Source organism: Pygocentrus nattereri, chromosome 26, assembly GCF_015220715.1.
Source record: "Pygocentrus nattereri isolate fPygNat1 chromosome 26, fPygNat1.pri, whole genome shotgun sequence".
Classification (NCBI taxonomy): Eukaryota; Metazoa; Chordata; class Actinopteri; order Characiformes; family Serrasalmidae; genus Pygocentrus; species Pygocentrus nattereri.
Window position 1 is genome coordinate 29,573,149 of NC_051236.1, and position 26,369 is coordinate 29,599,517.

At 40.9% G+C, this 26,369-nt stretch overlaps 1 protein-coding gene across 3 annotated transcripts in view; it reads left to right on the plus strand.

Moving 5' to 3' along the window:
- Positions 1–20,332, plus strand: part of btbd8 (BTB domain containing 8) — a 44,087-nt gene extending 23,755 nt beyond the window's left edge. For 2 of the 3 annotated variants that reach the window (XM_037534912.1, XM_037534913.1), the window contains exons 11-20: positions 1,134–1,316; positions 2,663–2,839; positions 4,393–4,522; positions 6,848–6,909; positions 9,123–9,711; positions 12,135–12,222; positions 14,276–14,391; positions 14,621–15,975; positions 16,287–16,845; positions 19,188–20,332. In XM_037534912.1, the coding sequence (XP_037390809.1) occupies positions 1,134–1,316; positions 2,663–2,839; positions 4,393–4,522; positions 6,848–6,909; positions 9,123–9,711; positions 12,135–12,222; positions 14,276–14,391; positions 14,621–15,975; positions 16,287–16,845; positions 19,188–19,720 (3,792 nt within the window). In that variant the 3' untranslated portion in view covers positions 19,721–20,332. Of the gene's footprint in view, positions 1–1,133; positions 1,317–2,662; positions 2,840–4,392; positions 4,523–6,847; positions 6,910–9,122; positions 9,712–12,134; positions 12,223–14,275; positions 14,392–14,620; positions 15,976–16,286; positions 16,846–17,916; positions 17,936–19,187 lie in introns of all 3 variants that reach the window. The other variant, XM_037534914.1, reaches the window with a different exon arrangement.
- Positions 20,333–26,369: the final 6,037 nt, after the last annotated feature.

The following is a 26,369-nucleotide window of genomic DNA, read 5'->3' on the forward strand; positions in this document are numbered from 1 at the left end:
GCTTTACTTCCATCCAAATAGCCCCGTATGTTATGGAAAGGTTGGAGGGACGGCCAGCTATGATGTAAATGCTGGTAGATTGAATTACTTCAGGAAGTGTTCAGTGGCTAAATGACATGACTGAATGTGTAGACACTTTATTATTGCACAGTGTTGAATCATTTTAAGGGTCCATATACATACATTTTATTGTATGTTTTTTAAGTATTAAATACAGTCATAAGTAATTTTATATTATCTCCTAGCTCTCTTTTCCCCCCCAGCCTATTTTTATCCTAGAGAATTAACCAGAATATTTTAAGTACTTTGCCTTCAAGACTAGCATATGTAAAGGACTTCCAGCAGCAGAAGTCCGTGCTGATCCTTTCCTTATAACTACAGTGTGAATGGGTGGGGCTAAACAGCTGCAGGTTGGGTATGTATATGCATTGGTTTTTGAATTATGGTTTCCATATATGGACTATATACTACATTTAAGCTCTTTCATTAAAAAAAATCAACAAAGTGCTAGTTATTATGTAACGTTACATTTTAAAAGTCTAGCCCTAAATGCTCTTAACTGGTATAGCATGAGTGATCCCTTGATATTCCATGTGTGCAGTTATGGTGTAATCCACTGTGCTATCCTTTGTGATGACTGACTGATTCATCAGGCTTTGAAAACACCTAAAGGCCCACCACTAGTTTCTATGTGTTTGTCAACATACACACACACACACACACACATACACACACAGCACTCTCTTCTAAGCCGCTTTACCTTCTGGGTCACGGAAGGTGCTGGAGCCTATCCCAGCTGTCATCGGGCAGAAGGCAGGATACACCCTGGACAGGTTGCCAGTCCATCGTAGGGCAGACAGACAAACATACACATTCACTAGGGGCAATTTAACATGTCCAAATGGCTGACTGAATGTCTTTGGACTGTGGGAGGAAACCCATGCAAACACAGGGAGAACATGCAAAGTCCACACATAAAGGACCGTGGTCGCCCGGCCAGGGAATCAAACCCAGGCCCTTTTTGATGTGAGGCGTCAGCGCTATCCACTGCACCACCGTGCCGCCTTTTCTTTTCATATGTATGGTGTCCGTATGTGTGTGGAAAACACTAAACACATGGCTCTCTTTTGCAGACGGTGCAGAGTGCAGTGTCTGTACTGTGTGACAGTGAGCAACTGATTGGCAGTCTGCCAGAAGTCAAGTGGGCAAAGCAGGTTCAGAGTCTGGCCAGTGAGCTTCAGGAGCAATGTTTAAACACCATTGTCACGCATCTGCCCAGAGTTATACACACCACTGCCTTCCATAGCCTCCGCAGGGTAACACACACACACACACACACACACACACACAAAATGAGTCTAAAAAAAGTATTAATAATACAAAAAATGATGCATATTTGCTTCTCTGATGTCACATTTAACACCAAGGAGATGTTTGAACCAAGGCTGCAACAGATGACTGTTTTCATAATCAATTACTTGATCTGTTATGACTTTGATTAATCGATTAGTTGAGAAATAAAATCTGTAGATATTAGTCTGGCAAAAACATTTTTCAATAAATCAAAAACTACAAGGATTTTGGGTCCTTTCCCAAAAAAAAAATAAAAAGTTTGCTGATACAGCAACAGGCTTTCTGCTTTGCCCAATGAACTATTTCTGAAAGCTGCAGGAACAATGCAAACAAATCTTAGATGGCAGCCACAGACATTTCTGTATTTGTACATTTCTATATACTTTCTATATTTCACCTCTAATGATAAAGCTCAAATAAATGTAATAGCCTTTGTGTGGTTGATCACGTCATGTAATGAAATTTGATATTACAGATTACGCACGAGTTATCAGCTGTGCCTGATGCAGAGACCTAAATCACACACAAAACCATAAAATATATAATGTATAAATAAATATATACTGTGTTTATCATTTTTATCAGTCTTGAAAAGAGTTTTAAAAAGTATGTTACAATGTGGATGAAAGACTAAAACCTGGAATATAAAACTAAAAACATCCAAGTTAGTCTGTAATTTAGCATACAAGCATCCCTAATAACCAGTTCTCAGTTTTTTTTTCTTGTCTCCTCAACAAAAATCAAATCAGCTTGTGAGCCACAGCATTTTATGTTCATTTTACCATTTTGGCTGTAAATGTGTCTCAGTATGCCCTAATGTTCTAATATAAGCTGAAAAATATGAAAGAAAACAGCCTTACTTTGCTCTGCTTTAAGCTTTAGCTCAGCTGCAGCCGCTTTTCTCACATTGCAATTTCTAACTCTAGTTCTAATTTTCCACTTTAACTTGTGCCGTGACAGTTTGACATTGCAGATTAAATGCTTCATGTTATACTAGCAGAGGGTCTGTGGTGCCAAGTGGCAGGTAGTGCAAAGCACATACTAAGTATCACACAAATAATCAAAAAAACTTAAGCTCCTTTTACTCGCTATTCATATTTAGTGGAGTAAAATGTTAAATATCTTTTATCAGGTTTGTTATCAGCTGACTAACTCTTCAAAAACTTGTTGAGCTAAATGTTATGAGGTGAATTGAAATGTGATTAGGCTATTAAAATATCAAATTAGGTTCAAATGTCCATCCCTAACACATACGTGCACCCACACACGTTAGATGTGTTTGTAACAGTGCTGTGATTGGCCGTCTCAGAGAGAGGAGTTCACACGTGATCCTGCGCTGCTGAGGAAGGTCTGTGTGGCTGTACGGGAGGGCGTTACCGTGGAGAACTGCTGCGAACTCTTCAGCGCTGTGGACCAGCTGAGTGGCCATTCAGACTCCGACATGCTGACAGCAGAATCGGCCAGTCATGAGCAGGAGGAGGTGGAGGTAAAGAATGAAGCGGTGAATCAGAAGAGAGTGTAAAAATAGCATTCCACTACAACTAAAGCTAATCTCTTCAGAATCCCACTTAAGCCTGGTCCATTCTGTCTTTAGCCACTTTGCTTACAAACTTGCATCTCCATCTTTTAAACTTTTAGTTTTAGTTTGAACTTTGCATTTTGTGAATGTATTATGATAAAATCTTGTTACATTAATCTGCATTAAACTTTCAGTCATACATGGTTTTATTACAACATGGACGACATACTAAATGTACAGATTTTTGTCAAGCAAAAAAAAAAAGCAATAGTATTGATGGGGTACAATGCGCATTATTATTGCAGAGAGCGAGAGAGCGAGGACACAACACGTGGCAGCAGAGTGAACACTTCTTTTGATCCTAGGGTTTAAGCTGTGCTATAATGTCCCCGGCCGGATGGATTACAGTAAAGTGACACCACGAATAGAAAAGGCCACAGTAAACAACCCCAACCACACCAGCTCTGGTCTATTTATTTTGCTGTCTTTGTTTTTCATAGTTTTTTTTTTTTTTTATCTCTGTCTGTCCATCGCTTTCCATTTATCCTTCATTTACCTCATATTAGCCTGTCTCTTCCTTTCTTAACCTCTCTTGTTTTTTCTTTCTCTCCCTTTCTATACCTTTTACTTTTTTTCTGTTTCTTCTTCCTACCTCTTCATTTTGTTTATTTCTTGTTCTCTATCACTTCTGTACCTCTCACACGCTTCTCTTGCTGTCTGTATTTTCTATTTTTATTTATCTCTATTTCTGTTTAATTTACCCCCCCCTCTCTCTCTGTCTCTCTCTCTGTCTCTCTCTCTGTCTCTCTCTCTCTGTCTCTCTCTCTGTCTCTCTCTCTGTCTCTCTCTCTCTGTCTCTCTGTCTCTCTGTCTCTCTGTCTCTCTCTCTCTCTCTCTCTCTCTCTCTCTCTCTCTCTCTCTGTCTCTCTGTCTCTCTGTCTCTCTGTCTCTCTCTGTCTCTCTCTGTCTCTCTCTGTCTCTCTCTGTCTCTCTCTCTCTCTCTCTCTCTCTCTCTCTCTCTCTCTCTCTCTCTCTCTCTCTCTCTCTCTCTCTCTCTCTCTCCTCTTAAATCACATCTCTGGGGATACAGCAGGCTGGATCAGAGAGGAGCTGGGTGTGGCCAACAGCAATCTGCCTCTGAGCCTATTCTGGCCAGAGAGGCTGAAAAGGGGAAAAACATGAATCAGAGAGAGAGAATGTGGGAGAGTCAGTCCCTTTGGTAGGACCACTGGCTGGTGACATCATCAGCATCACTGCAGCTGAGGGGGTTTCTGGGAGGGGAGCCGGGGCGGGTTGCCACGGAGACCGGCTCTAAAGCAGCTGCACATTCACTCCTTTATGTTCCCCCCCCTCTCATCCTGTTCTCTCTCTCTCTCTCTCTCTCTCTCTCTCTCTCTCTCTCTCTCTCTCTCTCTCTCTCTCTCTCTCTCTCTCTCTCTCTCTCTCTCTCTCTCTCTCTCTCTCTCTCTCTCTCTCTCTCTCTCTCTCTCTCTCTCTCTCTCTCTCTGGCTGTGGTTCAGCCATTCAGGCGTGAGGTGTGTTTGCTGCGTGCTCGGCTGTGGACCTTTCTGCTTCAATCTTTCTTTGCAGTGCGGCACACGCGAGGATGGGACACGCTGCCACCACGACACAGAGAACGGATATTAGCAGGTAAAGAGCTGAAAAGATCAATATGTACATAAACGGCATATTGTCACTGTTGTATCTCTAAATGGTCATTTTATAGGAGAGAAGCGAAAAAGGGATTCTTAAATACTCGTTTCATTTTTACAAAATTTCTTTTTTTAAATGCAGTTATATGGTTTTCATATGGCAATGACAATATGTGTAAATATATATTTTAAAAAAAAAGCTGAATATTTGTAAAACACATCACATCTTTTGAGTCTAAAGCTTGACTGCAGTGAGGGAGTGTGTGTCTGTTTGGTAGCCTCTGTGTTGCAGCACTCAAGCACTGTCTCTGTATCGGTAAGGGTTCGCATAGCAGACCCTGCTGGATATATAGCGTAGCTTTCTGACTACCACTGCCGGTCCGTCCGCTGAGCAACAGCTCTGTTGTGGCTGCTGGTATGTGCAAAGCACTCCCTCATTCTCGTTCTGATGCGTCGCTGTAGTGATTTGATGAAGTGGAACATAAAAGCTAGAATGTGCAAGCTTAGCGGCTTTGGCAGTTTTGAAGTCTGTGGTTGTAGGAGGCTCAAACTGGTGCTGTTTATCATGAAATGCTGCAGGAAATAAATAATGCTCTTTGTGTTTGGATTTTTTCCCTAGTGATTTGCATTTGGGTACACAGAGGGCATGAATTATGCATTTGTCAGAATGTTTTTTGTGCATTGACAGGTTTGATTTCTGTGCATTCCACCTCCAAGGTGTAATGTATAGCTCAGTGTGGTACATGCACAATTGCTTGCAATTATATGATGACATGCGAGCAGAGCATGCAATAATAAATGCATGCACACATACACTGGCATGCTGCATTCATTCGAAGAGAGGGCGGTTTGCGGTGTTCTTTGGCTAAGTGTAAAGCTGATTTGAAAGCTGAGCTTTATAGGGAAAGAGGCTATGCATGGTTAATTTTCACCTCCACTTTGATCTTAATGAGGAGAGGACAGGATTGGTTTGGAAGGCAGTGCAATGCAATCACAATTACAGTCACAGTGCTGGGCTTTAGAAAAAGCCGTTGCGTTTGTCCGTGTAACTGTTGCTCAATTAACGTATGTTGGCTTAATTAGAGTAGCAGTGTAGCATACATGTGTGTTTTGTTTAGCTTATGTTAAATATGCAACAGTTTGTCAAATGCGCTGAACATGGCTTGAATGTTTCATGTTTTCAGGGTCCATATAATGGAAGACCAAAGTTTAATAATCTTTTGCTAATACATTTCATATATGCAAATTACACTGCAAAAATACCCTGTTTAGAATTCACTGTTTTTGTGATGTCCAATTCATATTTTTGCCCTGCCCATTAATGTAAATAACTTCTGTTCTGATTGACGCCCTGTAGTGAAACACTCCTTATAACTTCAACATATGTTGGTCTTGAAGGAAACAGAAATAACAGAAATGGCCTCCTTAAGGGACAAAGAGAGGTTGGAAAATGGGCCTCTAAAAATTCACTTTTACTTTTTTTGGTGCATAAAACTACATAAACATACATTGATGTCAAGGGAAAATGAAATGCAAGAAACATTTAAGAAAGGGCCATTTATATATTTTTATATCTTTCCTGTTGGAGAAAAACGGCAAGTCTCTAAAACATTAACTTTGTGGAAGATGTTTAACTTTAATGTACAGTCTTCTCTGAAAGTAATGCAGTGGCAAGGCCAATTCTTTTGTTTTTGCTCTACACTGAAGACAATTAGGTGTGAGTTCAAAAGATGAGTGAGATGACGGATCAGAATTTTAGGTTAGATTTCCTGATATTTACATCTTCATGTGTTAAACAACTTGTAAATTGGCAGGTTTGGTGGCAGACCACCCAGTTTTTATGTGAGTAAAAATGTAGGAGCAGATAAATAAAAGTAAATAACACTTAATATTTGACTGCATGTCTCTTCCTTGCAGGAACTGCATCAAGCCGGCAACGCAGTGAATTTTTTCTGCTGTTACCATCATGAATTAAATCATCAATAAGAGTTAGCAACAAGCAGAACCTGTCAGTCTCATGTTCCGGTATTTTGCCGTGTTCTTATTAGTTTTACACGTCTAGATACGTTGCTGTTCCAATACTTTCAAAGGAGACTCATCGACAACGCTCATCATGAAATATTCACACAATGTAAAGGGAGCTGATGTTATTAAATAGTGTATATATAAAAAATAAGTTTGAGATTATATGACAGTGATATGACCGTGACATTGTGACGTGTTTTTATTTATTTATTTATTTATTTATTTATTTATTTATTTATTTATTATTACTAAAATGTGTTCTGTGCCCCTCTTCTGTCATCCCCCTTTCCCAAAACAGCTACTCTTGATACTGGAGACTGCAGAAGGCTCAGTAAAAAACCTGTCCTCACCAGCTCTCAGGTAATTTGTCATTCTACTGTTATCTCTGAAAGCTTTGTATGCTTGTCATAATGAGAGTTCCTCATCTTTAATATAAATGAGGGAGTGGAACTGGAGCCTGCAAGCCACCAGTGAATTACTGACACTAATCCATGATTCACCGAACCACTGACCTATCATGGCAACTGTGAAATAGCGTCAGTGACACCTCAGAGGGCTGATCTCTGTCTGAGAAACCTGCAAACAACCTGATTCTTATTTTGAAGAATCAAAGTCAGCAAAATGGTGATGTTTACATCTTTAGTTTTTTGCTGGAACTGTATGGCTAATTGTATAAAAATATGAAGAGGAGATGTATGACACACTAGCATAACATAACCATACTTTTGACCACAAAGTCCAACAAGTATCAACACCATATAGCTGAAATATACACTGACGTGCTAAAAGTCATGGGACCATGGAACCAGTATAGTGTAGAACCCCCTCTTCCCCGGCGAAGTGCAGCAACTCGATGTAACATCAATTCCACAGGTCGATAGAGGAGATCTGGAGGGATGCTTAGCCATGCCATCTGGATGGCCAGCTGCAGCTCCATGGTATTTGTAGGTGCAGGACCTTGGGTGAGAATGCACCTCTTCACGACATCCCATAAATGCTTGATTGGACGTCGGTTGAACGTGCAGGTCACAAAATTCCAATGGCATGGTGCATTATCTTGCTGGAATATCCCTTCATTGTGGGGGTACATGAGGTCCCTAAAGGGCTGCAAATGGTCTCAAAGTAGTAAAACGCAGTGGTCACCAGTCAATGATGTGTTTAGGCGGACCAGTGGATCAAACCTGTGTCATGAGAACTCACTCCACACCAGTATGGAACCGCCACCAGCCTGCACAGCGCCTTCTTAACTGGGATCCATGGCTTCATGGGGTCTGCACCACGTTACATGTTACCTGACCTGCAGGATATGCATGTGGGGCCTCCTGCATTGAATGTGGATGTTTTCTGCCAGAGTCGCTTGTCTTCTTACGCAATTCTACCCAGATGCCGGTGATCTTTAAGCACCCATGGGTGGCCACTGCTCCATCCCTTGTGGTGTGAATTGAAGAATGTTAAATGCTTGCACAAGTGTGGAAATGGGACGTCCCATCCATCTGGCACCCACCGTCATGCCTTGTTCAACCTCCAGTAATTCACATTCGCCCCGCCATGAGCACACTGGCCAGTCTTCAGCCTCACTCACAAGATAACACCTCACAACTCACACATGTGTGAGTGTTCCCCTGAGGTAACGCCACTTCATAATTAGCTGTACTTTACAGCTGACAAGAGGGTGAATAAAATGTGTGAAGCCTGAATTTTGTCTGTACACAAACATTCCTTGGCTGATTGAAATTGCAGTAAGGTGAAAATTGTGTACAATATTCCGTCAATCTAGGCATCGTGAGGTCTGATAATAAGCCTGAATGAGCTCTTGGCTGGGTGTAGGCTTGGTCAGGAGATCTAAAGAAAAACCGCCTTTGCTTCTAACACACAAATCCCCCACAAGCCCCGTCGGTGGTGTAGTCACAGCAACCTGGCCATATCTGACAGGAAGTCGTTTAAAGGCCATGGAGCTGGAGTTTATTCACCCACTCACTACATGTCTCTACGGGCCACTAGCATGTCGCTGTAACTTGTTTCTTTGACACAAAAAGCCTGTCTGTTCACAATCGTTATTAAGATAATTGCAGACTTGAGCTGGCAGGATCTACACTGTGATTTAAATTAAGTGTTTGGGTTTTGGCTAAAGTCTCCATTATTCTATCTTGTGCTTGACATATTTGATCATTTTTACCTTTATTCATTTAACTGATACTCTTACCAGAAGAACTTAAATTGTGGAAGCCAAACTGACACAGTGTACCCAAGAATCCATACTGCAATTCATATCCTAATAAATAAGGACCCAATCATAGCTTGATCTAATGAAATAAATGTATATATGAATATATTATTACTTGTACGTGTATTTGTACGTGTAAGTAAGTGTAGACATTGAGGACAAATAATAAATGCAGTGATTTATCTGTAAGTAAACATTGAATCCCTTTCCTTTGTCTTAATGTTGTTTTTTCACACAAAAATTTTGCACTCGTTTACCGATCAGAGCAAGGAAGGGGGGTAAACCAAAAAAAACATACTGTAACTTTTTTTGCTTTATTTCTTTTCTGTTCGTCTTTCTGCTCCAACAGAAGCTTGGAAAATGTCCTTCAGGCTCATCATCACCGTGTGACAGTCCTCCAACTCTTCGGCCCCTGAAGGCCCTCAGGGGTCCGCGTCTGTCTGCTGGAAACTCACTAGAGAGCACCATGAAATCTGACAATCTGACAACACATACGACGGCTGCAGCCACAAAAAACAAACCTGGCACCAATAATAAGACTGACAAGGCTCAGCCGGCTGGCAGTCTGGCTAAAAAGAAAGCGCCCGCTGCCGCTAAACCTGTGCTGAATGGTAGTGGTGGCCCAGCGGCCCGGAGGGACAATTCAGCTAATAATGGCACCCGGGGGTCACCCACCGCTAAGGTGGTCCAGGAAAAGAGGACCGTAGCAGGGGCTAGGCCCAAGTCTTCCACTGCCGGGCTTGCTGGAGCAGTAGGACAGGTTACAGCAGGGAAAATACACAAAGCTGCCGCATCAGGGAAGGACTCCACTCAAGGCTCTGCCTCCGATAGCCCAGGGAATGCCCACTGCACGCCCACGACACCCTCCACATCAGGCAGCGCATCACCAGAGAGCAGCATGAGTAGCCCACGCAACAACAACCATGATGCTTCTGCAGGTAAGATCATAAGCAACTCTACAACCAATTCCTCATTTGATCCCAGAGGTGTGAAACCTATGGCCCACCTAATAGTTTAGTCCAGCCTAGTGGGTTATTGAGTCAAATCTTCTGTCCAATGTTCATCTTCTGGATTTTATTGACGTTCTTGCCAGTCTTTGATGCATTTTCCTAGTCATGCATATAGGCAAACATTGAAAAATGTTTGAAGAAACAAAAGCTGAACTATGAATACTAAGTATTCCAGGAGATATGGACAATGCCATATTTCGCTCCCAGCATGCGGCTTTGCCAAATTAATTCATCCTGAAACCCATCACGGTGTACAGAGTATGACCAGTAAACTCAGCAGGTACAGACAGACCAAAAAACAAGCTAATTGCTCCTCTCAAAAAGCAACAGTCTGTTTTCACTCATAGTGGTGAGATGAGCAATGCCGCTATGAAGACTAGTTTTGACAACGCTCAAGAAATTGCATTAGCATTAAAGCCACATTCTCAAGGGGAGTTGCATGATGCAGCTGAAGCAACAGCTTTTGATAATGTAAGGTTGTCCTGTTTCTATTTTTCAGCAAGCAGTCTTAATATCCATGTCAAGACATAGCAATTATTTGAACTATTAGTGCTATAAAGTTATGGCACTTCAGTCAGTAGTAGCATTTCATTTGTCATTATATAGTTGCAGCACTGAAATTGCTGCAGTAGCATGTCAGTGAGAAACTGTTCCACCAAAATGGAAAAAACCTTTATAGGAGAACCAACGTTTCTTAATTTTAATGTACATTGGTATAATTAGATTGATTTTCTTGAATTTAAAAATATTTTATAGAAATTTTATTCCATTTCTATGTGTCCCTTTAACATGAAATTTGAATAACACCTGGCACTTTTAAATAGAATGGAAAAAAAAATAAGTTTTCATATGACAGTGATGATGATGATGATGATGATGATGATGATGATGATGATGATGATGATGATTTCACAACAGTTACCAAATATTTCATAGTAATTATTAAATAATAATGCCTTAAAGAATAGTAAGCCTACAGTTTAAAGGGTTATTGCACCCGATCAATCATTTTGTCCAAGCCCCAACCATACAGCATGAAGTCTAATCACATAATTTAGTCTAATTTTCCCCTTTTTCCCCAGATGTTATAGATCAGCCAGTACATGTTTACTATCCAAAGCTTACTTCTTTTGCTTTGAACTGGAGCTACAAGCTAACATAGCCTCTGTAAAAACTACATATAATGACAGAAAGCCACCAGGTGCATTACCCCCCCCCCCCCCCCACAATTATTGCGTTAAACCTCGGCCTAGTGACCGCGTTGTTCCCATGCCAAGCACCTCTGGCAGTGAGCTGTGTGTTGTGGAGGCAGGGAGAGACGCCAGATTCAATAAAGCAGAGGCAGGCAGGCTAAGCTGGGATGGTTTTGTTAGGGATGAAAGATCAAAATTTTGGCCCACAGAAGCTGGAGGAGCTGAGCAGAACAGCAGATGGAGTACAGCATGCTAGAGTTTAAAGGCTTTGTTTTGGTTGCTGTGTGTGTGGGTGTGCGTTCAGTAAGCAGCCTTCATAGAACTCGAACAATAACTCAAAATGTGCCTCACAGTCGAAGGTCAAGCCACACATGAAAACACAGGCACACACAAATGCACAGTGAAGGGTGAAGAATTAATCCCCCTGTCCTCTCACCATTCATTGCTTCTTCACACACTCTGCACACTGTGTGTGTGTGTGTGTGTGTGTGTGTGTGTGTGTGAGCTTGTATGACGTTTGAGAACGGAGAACATGGCTAAAGATAGAGAAAGCATTAAGGACAAAGAGTAAAACATAATCCCATTCTAACACACTAGCCACAAGTTAACATGCTAGTCACGATACAATGATGTGATGCAACACAAGACGTTTCATTGCCACAGCCCTAATTATTTCATATAGATACCAAGGGTCTCAGTTTTTGACACCGTGCAAACTGCAGCTGGCATTTTCAAATTGTAATAAATAAATGAAAATAAGTGAAGTAAGTGAATGAATGAGAGGGAGGGTTTTGTTCATGTGTATGGGGAAATATGTATGACCTGACACACAACGTGTGTTTCTCTGAGACTGTGTGATGAGCAGAGCAGGTCTTAGCTGGGCGTGAATTGAACTCATCATTAAGCTTCTTAACTTGGCTAATGCTGACTAATGTGTTCTCCTGATTCACAGTAGAGGTGGAGTTATATAACCAACGGGGTTAGCTTAGTTCTGTGCAGAATGTAACTGGTATGCAAGTTCTTTGCATATTTGCTATTCATTTCAAAATGGTAAGTTCTGTAAAGCCTTTGATACGGTAAACATGAATCACAGTTAACATGGTTTAGTGATAGGTGCTCTGTCTCTGTTCAAAATCCAATAATTCTTTTGATTTCTAGTTCTCAGGCCAAGACCCCAAGCTAAGGCAACTACAAAATCTCCTCTGACCAGGACTGTCCAAAAACCAGAGACGGACAAGACGAACAGGTGAGCAACACATTTGAGCAAATGGCTTTTAAACTTGAAAGGCAGGGTTTCTAAGCCCCCTGCTACAAGGTATGCTGTATAATTGTGCTTTATCTGCTTTCACACACCTGAATCATATCACATGTCAATGTTATCTCCTTTCTTGAGCAGAATCAGGGGTGGTAGGACAGGAAAATGTAAGATGATGCAGTGCAGGGGACTGGATTGGACTCCAGTAACACTTCTGTATGGTTCATGAGCTCCCCCCTGTGGGAACTGTCTGCAAAACCCCAGAATGCCAAAAAAAAGAGAAGAGAAGAGAAAAGAAAAGAAAGGGGAACTGTACCTGTCGTTCTCACACTGACATTACTAATGGCAAAACCGTGTTTACTCATTTCTAGAATCCTGGTTTTTGTCTTTGGTGTCCCCTTGATTATTTTTTCAGGCTAGGTGCTAGACCCTTGATACCATTTATGGCACATAAAATATTAGTATGCATCTTTTACAATGAGCTATAAGGTACCTGTACAAACGTCAAATAAATCGGATCACAATATGACGGCATCGTGGGAGCCTGTGTTACCAGAGCTATTCGGCATATTTAATAATGTCTGGTGAAACTGCATCTCATTTGACTAAAATTATATTTCAGTGTCCATGATAAATATGATCTCTCTTGAAAATCACAATATATCTTTATATTGAATATTAGCAAGCCCTGTCATGCACCAGTATTTATGCCTCACTTGCCATTCAGGCCCTGTGTTTAAAATGAATATTGTTATTGTTTAATTGCAGTGATATTTAGATTCTTAATATACGCAGTGTGGATTCCAAGTTAAAAGGGAGCTGAGGTTAGGCTTGACCTCTTCTGTAGTCTATGTATTTATCCAAAAAATATGCATGTTTGACTCTTAATTTTCCAACTTTTGATTTGTTTTGTTTGTTTGTTTGTTTGTTTTTTAATAGACAAAACAAATTTTACTAAAGAAATTGTAAACAAACACTCGTTAAATCACATGCATGATCAAAAACCTGTGTGACTCTACTTCCTCATGTATCTCCTGAAACCAAAACACTGCAAAAATATCAAGTAAATTTACTGTACTGGTATGGAACTGTATTCATTTTCACTGTGAATAGTTATGAACAGTGAAAAAGGACTGCACATGTGGGAATGTGCAGATATTTTACAAAATCATACAATGGCATATAAGAATTGTTCCTACTTATGGTATGTTCAAATTACAGTAAAATATTGCAGCAATCATGCAGTAAAAATGTTTGCTACGACAACAAGGGAATATTATAGTTAATATGTTTATTTCATTTTGTTGTTCAACCAAAAAATGTATTGTATGCATTAATAAGCGGTAGTTGGACATGTTGAGTGTATCGGGTGCTGGCTGTTCTGCGCTGCATAATTTGATGGAAATCAAGTTCAGCCTAAGCAGAGAGGTGGAAACGTCAGAAGTAGTGAGCTGTAGCTGTCTGCACAGTGAAAAATAATGAAAGTAGTAATGAAAATGATCAGAAATTATGTAGAACTTATTTATTAAAAGTAAAACAATGTGATTTTACAAATAGTTTTCTGCTCTCTAGAGGCTTGTCTGCGTGCAGTGATTGCTCCACTGGAGGCGATCAGATTCAGAACAGCGTGTCTGTTCCACGCACAGAAACCTGCACTCTAACCAAACTTGTGATGTTTCGGGCAGGGCACAAGCTGCACACACCAGTCGTGTCTGATTGGTTAGAGTGAGTGAAATTATGTACTGCGTGCATTTTTTTTGAGCCAAATATGTTTTTCAACGTTTTTACATTTTCCTCTCACTGTTGGAGCAAAGCAGGCACTGCTTCACTCAGTCTTGCATCTCTCATAAAATAGAAACGCTCACTTCATTGGAGTTTCAGACCAACTACAGAAGTGCTGGTTGGTTGTACATTTCAAGCAATCTAGTAACATGTGTCCTTGCCAACAAAACACAAGTTTACGTGTGTGTGTGTGTGTGTGTGTATAAACATAATATAATATAATATGATATGAGTTGTCTGCTACTGTCTGTCTGTTCCCCAGCCCCACAAATAAAACGAACAAGCCCAAGACCACTGTGAGAAGCGGAGCAAGTGTCAGTAGCTCTACAGCAGCTCGGACGGAGGCAAAGAGCAGGAGTACCACTTCAGAAAACCATGGTAAGAGATTCTCTGGCATCAGGTGGTTGTTTAGACCTCATGAGTCTGTAGAATTCATGTAAATTAAAGCACTATTACATGACACACTTCGATGTAAATTTATGTATGCATACATTTTTAGCATTTTTTTAAATTGTTAAAATATATCAATATATTATAAATTTATTGTTGAAACATAATTGCTCACACCTGTTTTTTTTTTTTTTTTTTTTTTTTTCCCCCCATTCAGTTTCTACCAGACCTAGCACTGGCCTGAGCTCCAGAAAGCCTACATCTCCCAGGAAAGAGGATGAAAAGGATGGATCCAAGGTTCCAACCACTAAAAAACTAACAAGATCCAGCACAACAGAATCCAAACCTATTACCAAAGCAGCAAAACCCACAGTGTCATCCTCTAAACCATCTTCCAGTACTACAAATAAAGCTGCTCCCAAGCAGAAAGCATCAGAAACTCCAACTGGAAAATCTTCTCCTAGATCTGCCACACCATCCAAACATTGCTCTCCCGCTGCCTCTAAAAAGCCAGCTGCTGCAGCGAAGGATTTAGTTTCCAGTCCCAAACACTCAGAGTCCAAACAGCGACCCCTGGAGAGCAGCTCTGCTGTAGAGGAAGTGAAGCAACCGATGAGAGGACAGGACGAGAGCTCCACAGTTCCTTTTTCATCCGTTTCATCTCATGTTGGCACAGTTTTGCCAGAACAGCTTGGTTCGGTTCAGGATTCTGCCCCTGAAACACTTATGCTGGCTTCCAGGGAGCCTGCAGTTATTGAGAAAAGCACTGATTCACAAGTTAAATCCAGCATAGAAGGGAAAACAGAAACTACAGTTCAGACTGCAGTACGAAGCAAACTGAACCCTGTAAGCACAGACACTATGCAGAGAGAAGTGGGAGGGGCTAAAGTTGCCCCAGGTCATGTGATTCCGCCTCATCATAGCAGCGCAGCAGCACAGGGAACTATTACCCAGAATTCTTCCAGAGATTCTGACCTGCCTCCTGACACCCCCTGCAGTTTGGGTAGCACAGATACACCCCTGGAGGATTCGTGGAGTGGTATACACCCCCAGGTCAGTCCTGAATCAGAAACAGCAAGTGCCACTACATCCTCGGACGACATAAAGCCGCGCTCAGAAGATTACGACGCAGGTGGCTCGCAGGACGATGACTGCCACTCCCACGAGCGTGGCACATCCAAATGCGGGACAATGCGATGCCCTGACTTCCTGGGTCGCAGCAGCAGTGACACTAGCACCCCTGAGGAGCTTAAAATGTATGAGGGTGGGGCCGGGTTGCGGGTGGAGGTGCGACTTAGAGGCAAAGAGGCAGAGACTACAAGCGAAGAAGAGGTGGGGCGTCGGAGGCCACCGTCCTGGCTGAGGCGTGATCAGGACTCCGTAAAGGAGGAGAATTCTGAGATGAGTGCCATGGTAACGGATGTAAAGAAAGTGCCAGACCATCAGCTCTTCTCATCTGAGGAAGAGGAGGAAGAAGAAGAGGAGGAGGAGTCTGAGGATGAAAGATCTGAGGTGGAAGTCTTGCCTGGTGGAGTTGCAGCTCCTCATGGCGAACCTTTGCCCCAGTTCCAGGTAGGGGTGAACATCTCAGTAGATCATGAAATCCCAGATTCAGTTTGATTAGTTTGCTTTACTGTGATCCAAAAATATTTTAACAGTGCCCAAGAAATTTTCAATGAATTTTTTGGGTAAAATGATACTTAGTATAAAAATACAAAATACATTGTTGCTTTTGAAACATGCAGTTAAAATGAATTGTTATTAAATATTAAATAATCTGTTATTAAATCTGTTATTAAATATTACTATTATTCAAGTCAAGTCTAAACTTCCAAAAAATAGATGCAGTTGAAATGCACATCGATGCATTTTTACACCCTTAGTTCCAGGGCATTGTGAACCTGGCGTTTGAAGATGGTGTGGAGCAGGAGAACGAGCAGCTGGAGTACCAGTCTGCTTCTGGTTTCCGCCGGTCAGTGCTGCTTTCAGTGGACGAGTGTGAGGAGCTGGGATCCGAAGAGGGAGGAACACAGACACCACCACAACAGGAGGAAGATGCTGTCACACCATGTGACGTCTTTGAGAGCGAGTCCCATGACAGCCGGACCCACTGCAACTCCCAGAACCCCAACAGCACATCAAAGGGTGGCTGCGGTTCCAGTGTCCTTCAGGAGGGGGAGCCTAAATCTATGGTTTTCCTTACAGAGGTCCAGGAGTCTCCTCAAGAAGAGCCTGTGTATAACGAGTCCCAGCCAGACACAGACGTAAATGTGGTTGCACCTCAAGAACGGCCCTGTCACCTGGACCTGCGGTTGACCGAACAGTACGGCAGCCTGCAGTCTAAACACACAGACAGCAAAAGAGCTGACCTGCGTCTAGACTTAACTGAGCCGCAGGTGACCGCTAACTCATCACCTGCTCACCCTACCCAGTCCCCAGCAGGTAATGTATAATATTAGAGCCACTTCCCCCAATTCCCACCAAATTCCTGTCTCAAAATCACCCATCTGCACCCACAGTCCCTGCCAAAGTGACCCAACTCTCCTTGCAAAATGCAATCCTCCACTCAAATGCTCAATTTAGCACTACCTGTAGAGGTTAAATCTTCCTGGAATATGCTTTTGTTTATATCCTCTAGAGTACTGCATAAGCTAGAACATTCCTGGCCCTTCTTTATCTTTCTTCCATTATGTCAGGATCTTTTAGTTTCTGAAAGTTTGACCAATCAGGTGTCAGTCACCCTGACAACTTAAACTACCTTCTCACCGAGGCACTGTGCCTCAAAGACGTTTACAAATGGCAGCAATGAAAACTAACTTGCCTAACAGTTTGCTTATTGAGACCACCTGCCTAGTAGCATGAGCTACATTAGTTGTACCAGTGCACTTTGACATTAATAAGGAATGCAATTATTTAGAATTTTTATTATTTTTCTTTCTTTTTTTGTTTGATAATGAAAAACATCTATACATATAGCAAGCTCATTCTATTCAGACAGTGACTTTTTTTTTTTTTTTTGGTTGACTTTTGTTCATTTTCTGTTGTTTACTATTGTTTATTTATGCAAAATTCGCGTGCTCTTTGACATGGCCATCAAATTTGGAAATAAATATGCACAAAAAGCCCAGCAGAAGTTGAGCTCATTTGGTAACTTCCTAAACGGTTGAGCTCATTGGGTAACTTGCTAACTTTGCTAGCCTGAACACCCATTCTGTAGTGGTCATACATAGTTGGACTGCAGTGGAAAGGGGCTCTGACCAGTGGTTTATCAATGTTTTTTTACTCAGGATCAGCATGAATGATCTTAGCCCTGATCCTCGGACTATCGGTGTGTCTGGTTGTTAAGTCAACACAAGCCAGGAATTCTTGCATGCTGACTCTAGCCATTATTATTGTTTTCTGTCTTTTATGAACTCCCATCACTCTTGGTTTTGTGTGTGTGTGTGTGTGTGTGTGTGTGTTTTGTTTGTTTGTTAATTCATGTATTCATTTCCATCATCTCATTTCCACTAGAGCACGGTGTTGCTAGTCAGTAGGTAACCATTTTCTCAAATTGCAGTTTTCAGTTTTATGTTGTAGTTTGTTTTTTTTTTTAATGTGTACTGTAGTACTTGTAGATTTTTCTGTGTATTTTCAAACAAAGGTCCTGCTATGTCTCTCTTTTTTCACACTCATGTTAAAAAGTTACAGCCACTGTTAAAGGTTTTTGCGTACAATTCATATTGGCATATCAATTGCCAAATGGTCTGTTATCTTTTGCCAGCATGTTTCTCATATTTGCAATAATTGTCAGTATATCAATGTATAAATAAGGTAGTCTGTAGTTTAAAAGCAAGATTTCCGTGTTTATGTTTCTGTATGTGGTTAGATGGCTGTAAAGAAAGATTCAGTCAGTTTTGCACGAATCTAGATTATGAAGATCTTTTGTGCCTGAACAATGTTAAGTTATTCCTGCTGGCGCTGGCAAAAGCATGGCTTTTTTGTTTTGTTTGAGTAGATGTGGATAAAAGAGACACATTCAGTGTAGACTTCTTTCTGTCTATCACCTTTATGGCAGCTGTCAATCCTTATCTCCCAAAGTCCAGCCGTACTCCACTCAGGACTTTGGTGTTAGACATATCTGCTTAATTGTAAGCCACTAGTCATTCAATCCTAAGAAATCTTGATTGAATGACAGTGGAGGATATTGAAATGACTCATTTTAAATGTATTTTTAAAAATCAGGCAAATGATTTTAGACTACATGTAGTGCACTCTTAAAAATGATGGACCTGCCCCCCGAGGAACATTTTCAATGGATGGTCCTTAAAAAAAAAAAAAAAAGATTGTTGGACATGGTTCTTTGAGCAGTGCCGCAGAAGAACCTCATGTGGTTCCTTTATATTATGTGGAAGTACTTGAAGAGGTTCTTTAGAAAACCATTTTTGTAAATGAGAGTAAAGACCCACCCACTGAAAGGGTTTTAGAGACCCCGAAGTGGCATCACAAACCTTTAGAGTGTAAATAAGATGTACAAGTGTGAAGAACCTTCAAGTTTGAAGAGCTTCGACATAATGTAAAGGTTCTGTTTAGGATCCCTTATTTTTAAGAGTATAATGAGCTATTTTAGGCCACGCTACATAACGAAGGACACAGTTGCACTAGGGGTGAAACTCTTTAGAACAGTTTGCAAATCCAAAAATACGTCAGCCGCATGTTTTGAGAAACAAATGTCTTGCTTGACACAAAAAAGCCCCATCAACGGATAAAACCCTTGGTCATTGTGCAGTATTAATTGTTTTTAGGGGACATTGATGGTTGTGACAGATTGGATCAAAGCTGCACACATGACCGACGCTCATCTAAAGTGCTGTCCCCCATTTACGAGTTGGACGTGGGAGAGGCCTTTGAGCAAAGCTTGGATGCGGACAGGACCAACGAAGAGCAGCGAGGGAAGGAAGATGAAGACGAGGTGGAAAAAGAGAATGGGACGGAGGAGGAGGAGGAGGATGAAAATAGCAAGTTTGCAGAACGTGACTGGAGCCTGCTCCGGCAGCTTCTCTCCGACCAGGAGTCCAGTCTGGGCGTCATAAATTCTGTCCCAGAGGATTTGAACCTGGCTCAGTATCTGATAAAACAAACCCTGTCGCTATCTCGGGACTGTGTAAATGAACAAGCCTTTCTGCCTCATGAAAAAGAAAGTTTCAAGCGATGGGCGGAGCTTATATCTCCTCTGGACGACTCTACCACCAGCATCACTGTGACCAGCTTCTCTCCGGAGGATGCCGCCTCTCCACAGGGAGAGTGGACCATAGTGGAGCTGGAGACTCATCACTGAATCGGACAGACTGAGGGATTATATCATGCTTTTTCAGCATTTGATGATTATCAGGTGTCTTTTGGATCGTTACGTTCTCTTCTTCCCTCTATATAAACATGTGGATGTTCCTCATTGTTTTGGAGAAACTTTGAGACATTTCAGCCATAGATTCTTTATTATTATTTTGCTTAACTTTATGCCCTGCCTATCTACTTGTCTTCATAGGTATCAAGGAGCGGAGCGATAGACTCGATGCATTTAATTTGCATGTGGACGTTTTTTCTAACACGTTATCCTGTTTACTTGTCGCTTTGATCTTTGTAGGAAACAAAAAAATGCAGAATTCCCAGCTTTTTCTTTCATTAAACCATGGTTAGCCAATGGCTCTAAACAGAGCAATCGGACTATGTAGTGACTGGTGGTTTACATTTATTGTTGTGCTTAATAAAATGTGTGCTTATTGTTTGTAGTGTTTACGTCTGGTACTGAAGTACAGCTGAGATTTTCAGTAGAGCTAAATACACAGTAGTACAGCTCCGATTAACGATAAAACTATTTTGCTTAAAATGTTAATCAGATCAAATCTACAGCTATTGTCTTCCACTGAGATTAAAACCCATGTGAAGGTGAGGCTGCTGAGTGTTTAGTCGTTTGATGCTGTGCAAGTGTTGCCAGATTGGGGTGTTTTGTTTTTGTTTTTTTAAACTTCTAAGCAAAACAGCCTTGAACTGGTTGTTATAACTGTTTATATATAGCACCAAAAAAAAACTCCTGCTGTTATGATGTCAGGTTTCTTACAATAGAAGTAACCTATTTGGTGCTGTATAAAACCGTCTACAGCACAATCTCCATCAATATAAAGAAGGCGTTCATGATGCAAAGAACTAATTATGCTAAGGGTTCTTTGTTCATGGTTCTGTGTAGAGCCATTTGTTATTTTTAAGTGGGTGTTAAGGAATTTACAAACATGTATGACATGAACAGAACAGACAAGCACACAGACTATTAACAAGTGTTTAATTAAAGGGACAAAAGAGCCAAATAAAAGAGAATTGAATTCTGAATTGCTCACAGACATGCATAGTTATGTTATCTGAGCAGGGCTGTGAGCTGAACTGGCTGTGAGCTCCTCTGTGTGTTCAGCATCTCCAGCTCCCTTCATTTCTCCCTCTCCCTCTGCTCTACCTGAAAAACGGAGGTTAGCCTGCTCACACCGTCTGCTCCGTCACAACTGTCTAATGGAAACCGTGCCACTGGAACAGGGGGGAATGTGTACTTTTTCCACTTGCCAATGCAACAGAGAAAAACAATCTACTTATTTAGTCTGATTTTTATATTAAAAAAAGCAAAAGCTACATTTACCATAAATAACGCCAAGTACATTGACTAAATACGGCCCTGTCCAGGCAACAGTGCTCGGTGAGCAGCGTCCTTTGACCAGTGCTGTGAGAATGATCCACCACCCACTGAATGCCTGTTCTATGTCGGTCCTGACTATTGAAGAACAGAGTGAAAGCGGGCTAACAACACAAGCAGAAGAATTACGGTGTAATTGCACTATAAAGAGCAGCTATATGCTTAAAAAAATACTTGACAAAAATGGACAAGGAGTGTAGATACAAGGTGGGTGTACTTAACCAAGTGGCTGGTCGGCGTATAGTGGAGCCAAGCAGTATTCCCTACAGCAACTGCTCGACAAAGAAAAACTACGTGTTTAATACAACCACAGTGTTTATTCAGCAATACTTGGACTGAATGCTGGAACAGAGCAATAACTATGGTCCACTGTGGTTGGGATAGTGTATCCACTATGGTGAACACCTCTGCCTTCTACGCTGTAGACTGGGGTTCAATCCCCACCTGGGTAAGCACCCTACACTATACCAATAAGAGTCCTTGGGCAAGACTCCTAACACTGCCTTCGCCTACCTGTGTAAAATGATCAAACTGTACGTCGCTCTGGATAAAAGCGGCAGCCAAATGCTATAAATGTAAGCGCCTGCTCTGGTTGGTCTACAGGAGGCATGTCTGGACAGCATTGGCACACTTGCCTAGAAAACAAAGTGTATATATATATATATATATATATATATATATATATATATATGCCCTGTGATGGACTGGCGACCTGTCCAGGGTGTATCGTGCCTTTCGCCCGAAGACTGCTGGGATAGGCTCCAGCACCCCCCCGCGACCCTGACGGAGAAGCGGCTTGGAAAATGGATGGATATATATATATATATATATATATATATATATATATATATATATATATATATATATATATATATTTACACACACACACACACACTGAAGGCTAATAAGATATTTGAAACGCTGATGTTGAAAAAAAATCATTTGAACATGTCCGTTTGTTTTCACTGACAAGTGACTGACAGAGTGTAGATCAAAAGTAGTGAGAAATGAGAAGAGTGCAAGTAAAACAACAAGCACTTGTAAATTAAGTTAAAGAAAGTACTGTTAAAAAAAAAACAAACACAAAAGTACATTCCTAACACAAGATTTCAAACGGGTTGGTGTCCCCTCTCCCTTCAGCCATCTTGAATACTTGGGCTCCTCCACAATTACACCAGCCAGAAGCCCTCTGCACGAGTGATGGCAGAGAGAGAGAGAGAGAGAGATCACAGGTAACACGTCTACAGCTACACAGACCTTTCGTTCCACCTCACCAAGCCTTCCTCTCGGTATCACAGCACTGGCACAATTGCCCACAGGGTAAAGAAAGCCTACAACACACAAACAGCCAAAATCACAGAAGTCTAAGGCCGTATTTTAACTGAAAAACGTAAGTAGGCAATTTTATTCTTTCCCCAAATGTGGTCGATCAACCACGTGTTCAGTTTCCCTAATTTTGCTTCTGTAGTTTTGTGCTTGAGCTATGAAGCGATCATACCAGGACAGAAGCTTAGACATGTCTGAAATATTTTGCTCTAAATTAATTTGGTTATATCCAAACTTTATGGAAAAATGAATACACAACTAATAACATTACAGTGATGGAGGTTGTTTGACAAATGTTATATGGTGGATAAGAGTGCAAAATTCATGAATTTTGGATTCCCTGCCCTTTTAACATGACATCATTTAAAAGCTGAAATCGATGGACTCCGACTGAAATACTCTGGAATTCAATGGCGACCATGTTCATATTTGTTTAACCCGTAAGAAATTATCTTTGTCCACTCCTGCCTCACCAAAGAATGTCACTTTCAGAGCAGCAGTAGGTGATTTTTTTTTGGACGTTGCCACTGCAGAAGGTCATAACAACAAGGTTGTAACACAGAAGATCTGTGGTATGAGGATCCTTGTAGGATGAAGATGTTGGTGTTTAGAAAAGGCAGGATTCAACCCATGCGTGAAATGGACCCTTAAAGTATGGAAAACTATTATAAAAGAACATAAATTAGAGGGAGACTTTGTAATTCTTAAATTATGTGCATATGACTCCAACTTTACACCGAATAAACTGGGTTCCAGATTTAAGGACTGGACGACCAAGGGAATAACAGCACTGTGTACAATATTAGAAGAAGGAGCATTACCTAGTTTTGAAAAGTTGAAGAAGAAACACTTGTTAGAAAAACAAGATTTCTACCGATATTTACAGATGTGAAATTTTATTAAAACAGAGGCACAAAATGTAACAGAGTGAAGGGCAGGTCTGATGGATTTGTTCGGGAAAGCATATAATGCAGATACCAGCGGTAGAATTATCTCATGTCTATATGGAGCCCTGTCAGATTTAAAAACACATTCCAACTTTATACATTAAAACAAAATGGGAGAAGGAAGGAGGGATAACTATATCAGACGAAGAATGGAAAACAATATGGAGATATCAATGGAAATGCACCAGGTCCCAGTATTGGAGAGAGTTCGGGTGGAAAACCCTGATATGATATTTTCTCACACCCTCTCAGAAGGTCCATTATGATAACCCCCCAGTGTGCTGGAGGAACTGTGGAAATCTAAACGCAACTCCTTACCATATATTTTGGGACTGCCCCGGTATTAAAAGTCTACTGGAAGAGGATACATGAAGCCCTGCAAGAGATTTTTGAATGTGAAGTTACCCTAGAAAGTAAGACTTTATATTTTGGGCTCATACCCCAAAAGTAAGAGAAAAGAGATAAACATCTAATGAACATATTGTTGGTGGCAGCTAAGAAAGCTCTCACTAGGAAGTGGCTGTCACAGGAGTGTCCAACTATAAAGGTGTGGATGGATATTATAAAGGACATATATGACATGGAGAAGATAACCGCATTTGTTAATCTTACAATGAGACAGTTCCTCTCAGATTGGGAAAAATGGGTTAAGTGTCACACCGCTTAGGCCTGATTTCATATTCATAAACTAATTATATTTCTGACAAGACAAGATCACCCCCTGTATGTATATAGTTCTGATACTGTGGATTTTTTTCCCCCTCTTTGATGTTGTTGGGGGTTGGGGGTACATAAGGCTTTATGTACAGGGACTTACAGAATTTTATGACAACTGTGTTTTTGACGTGTGTGTCTGTGCACATACGCAAAAAGATTGAAAATGTCCCACAGTGACATGTATGCTTGTGTATGACAAAAATATAATAATAAATACTTTTTTTTTTTTTTTACCTTTTGACCTGTTATTCATTGTCCTGGCTTATGGCAGTTGTCTTCGCAACCCCGATAACTTCTCAGTCAATCTGGTACATTTTTGAACTTGTACAGACAGTATCACAAAATGCGTCACCTGCAAAAATCCATAACTTACTCAGAATGTTTAGTTTGTGTCTCAAAAGTAAACAAGTAATGCAATGAATGTGTCAGTGCCACCAAACTGCAAGTCCTTTCGTCGTGGTTTGTAACCAAACCATCAAAACATTCATTCCTTCAGATGTTTTCCTTATTTCCTTATTATACCTTTTCAAACACTTCTGCCCTGATACAAATCAATAGCAAGACTTTTCAATGATGTAACTTAGAATGCTGAATTCACATACACCCCAACCAACAGTTCATTAACAGCCAGCACAATTCAAATGCAGAGCATGTTAAATTTCATTTGCTCACACGTTGTGTCTCCAGTGACAGTAAAATGAGGACAGAACAAGTTGAACAGTTTCATTTAGAGAACACCTTGCAGTTTGAGCTCTCAATGGTTTAATATAGACAATATATTGCACTTTGACCCGTCTACAACAGTTTCATGCAGAGAACATACTGCACTGACTGCAAAACAGTTGAGTGTACAGAGCACATTGCACAGCTTGAATGTCCATATAGTTTAGAACTTCTTGCAGTTTGAACTCCCACCAATTTATTGAAGAGAACACATTGCACAGATTGCTTGCTCTACTCGCACTGACTAAACACTAATCACTGATCACTCCAGTACAATGTAGTGAATACCTCAATGATTAACCCCACACGTAACAGCGGCGTAAACCGGAATACAGTTTTGGGTAAGTCTGTGGAAAGCAGGTAGGACCATTTGTTCCAAACCTGCAGTAGTTGCAGGCAAATATCCTACCATGCTGGTTCACTGATTCTCTACTTGTACTTCATTCTCTGGTCAGTCAAGCCAGGCACAGACATCAGTAAGTCCAAGCCAGAAGCAACCAAGCTGAGAAAAATTCCACGGTAAACGCAAAGTTTTAAAATTTGGATCAACATTCACACAACTTCAAGAAAACTGTTAAGATAGAGATAATACGCAAGAGAAAATGCAGCCATTCAATAAAAAGATTTCACTTTAAGTAAATAACTACTACAAAACCATTAAAAAACATGCATAATCATGTACCAGTTAACTGTATGCAGACAAATGCAAATGAAGTAGCAGACTAAATGATCCTAAACCGTTTAGTGTATAGAACGCACTAGTTTGAATGCTCGTACGCAGCTCAAAGAACACCTTGCAGTTTGACCTGCCAAATGGTTTAGTGCAGAGAACGCATTGCATACTTTGATCTGTCTACAGCGGTTTCATGCAGGGAAAGCACTGACTCAGCGCCAAACACAGTTTACTGTATAGAATGCATAGCACAGCTTGAATGCCCGCGTAGACAAAACACTGCACTGACCTCCCACCAATTTAGTGTAGAAAACATACTGCAATTTGATCTCCCAGCAACAGCTTAATGTAAAGAATGCAGCCAGCTACAGTTAAGCATAGTGAACAGATTGCATAGTTTGAATACATATACAAGTATATACATATATACACAACATAGTTTAGAGAATGCCTTGCAGTTTGACCTCTCAAAAACAGTGCAGTGTAGAGAATGGCTTGCATAATCTGAATACACATGCAGTTTAGTTTAGAGAACAGCTTTCAAAATTTGACCTTGGAGTTTAGTGTAATAAGTGCATCATAGTTTAACCCCCGCACAGCTTAGAAAACACCTTGCGGTTTGACCTCCAAACAGATTTCAGTATAAAGAACGCATTGCTGCTTGACCTCCCAACAGTAGTGTCTTAACACGTTATACAGACTGCTTACTCCACATACAGACTGAAGAGCATGAATCAGTGAAATACACATTGTAGAGAATACATCCCTGATTAACACCAGTGATGGAGGCAGGAATGTACTTTAGGTACGCCTGTGGAACAAGTGGGTAGGACCGATATGTTCTAAACAAGCTATGTACTGCAAT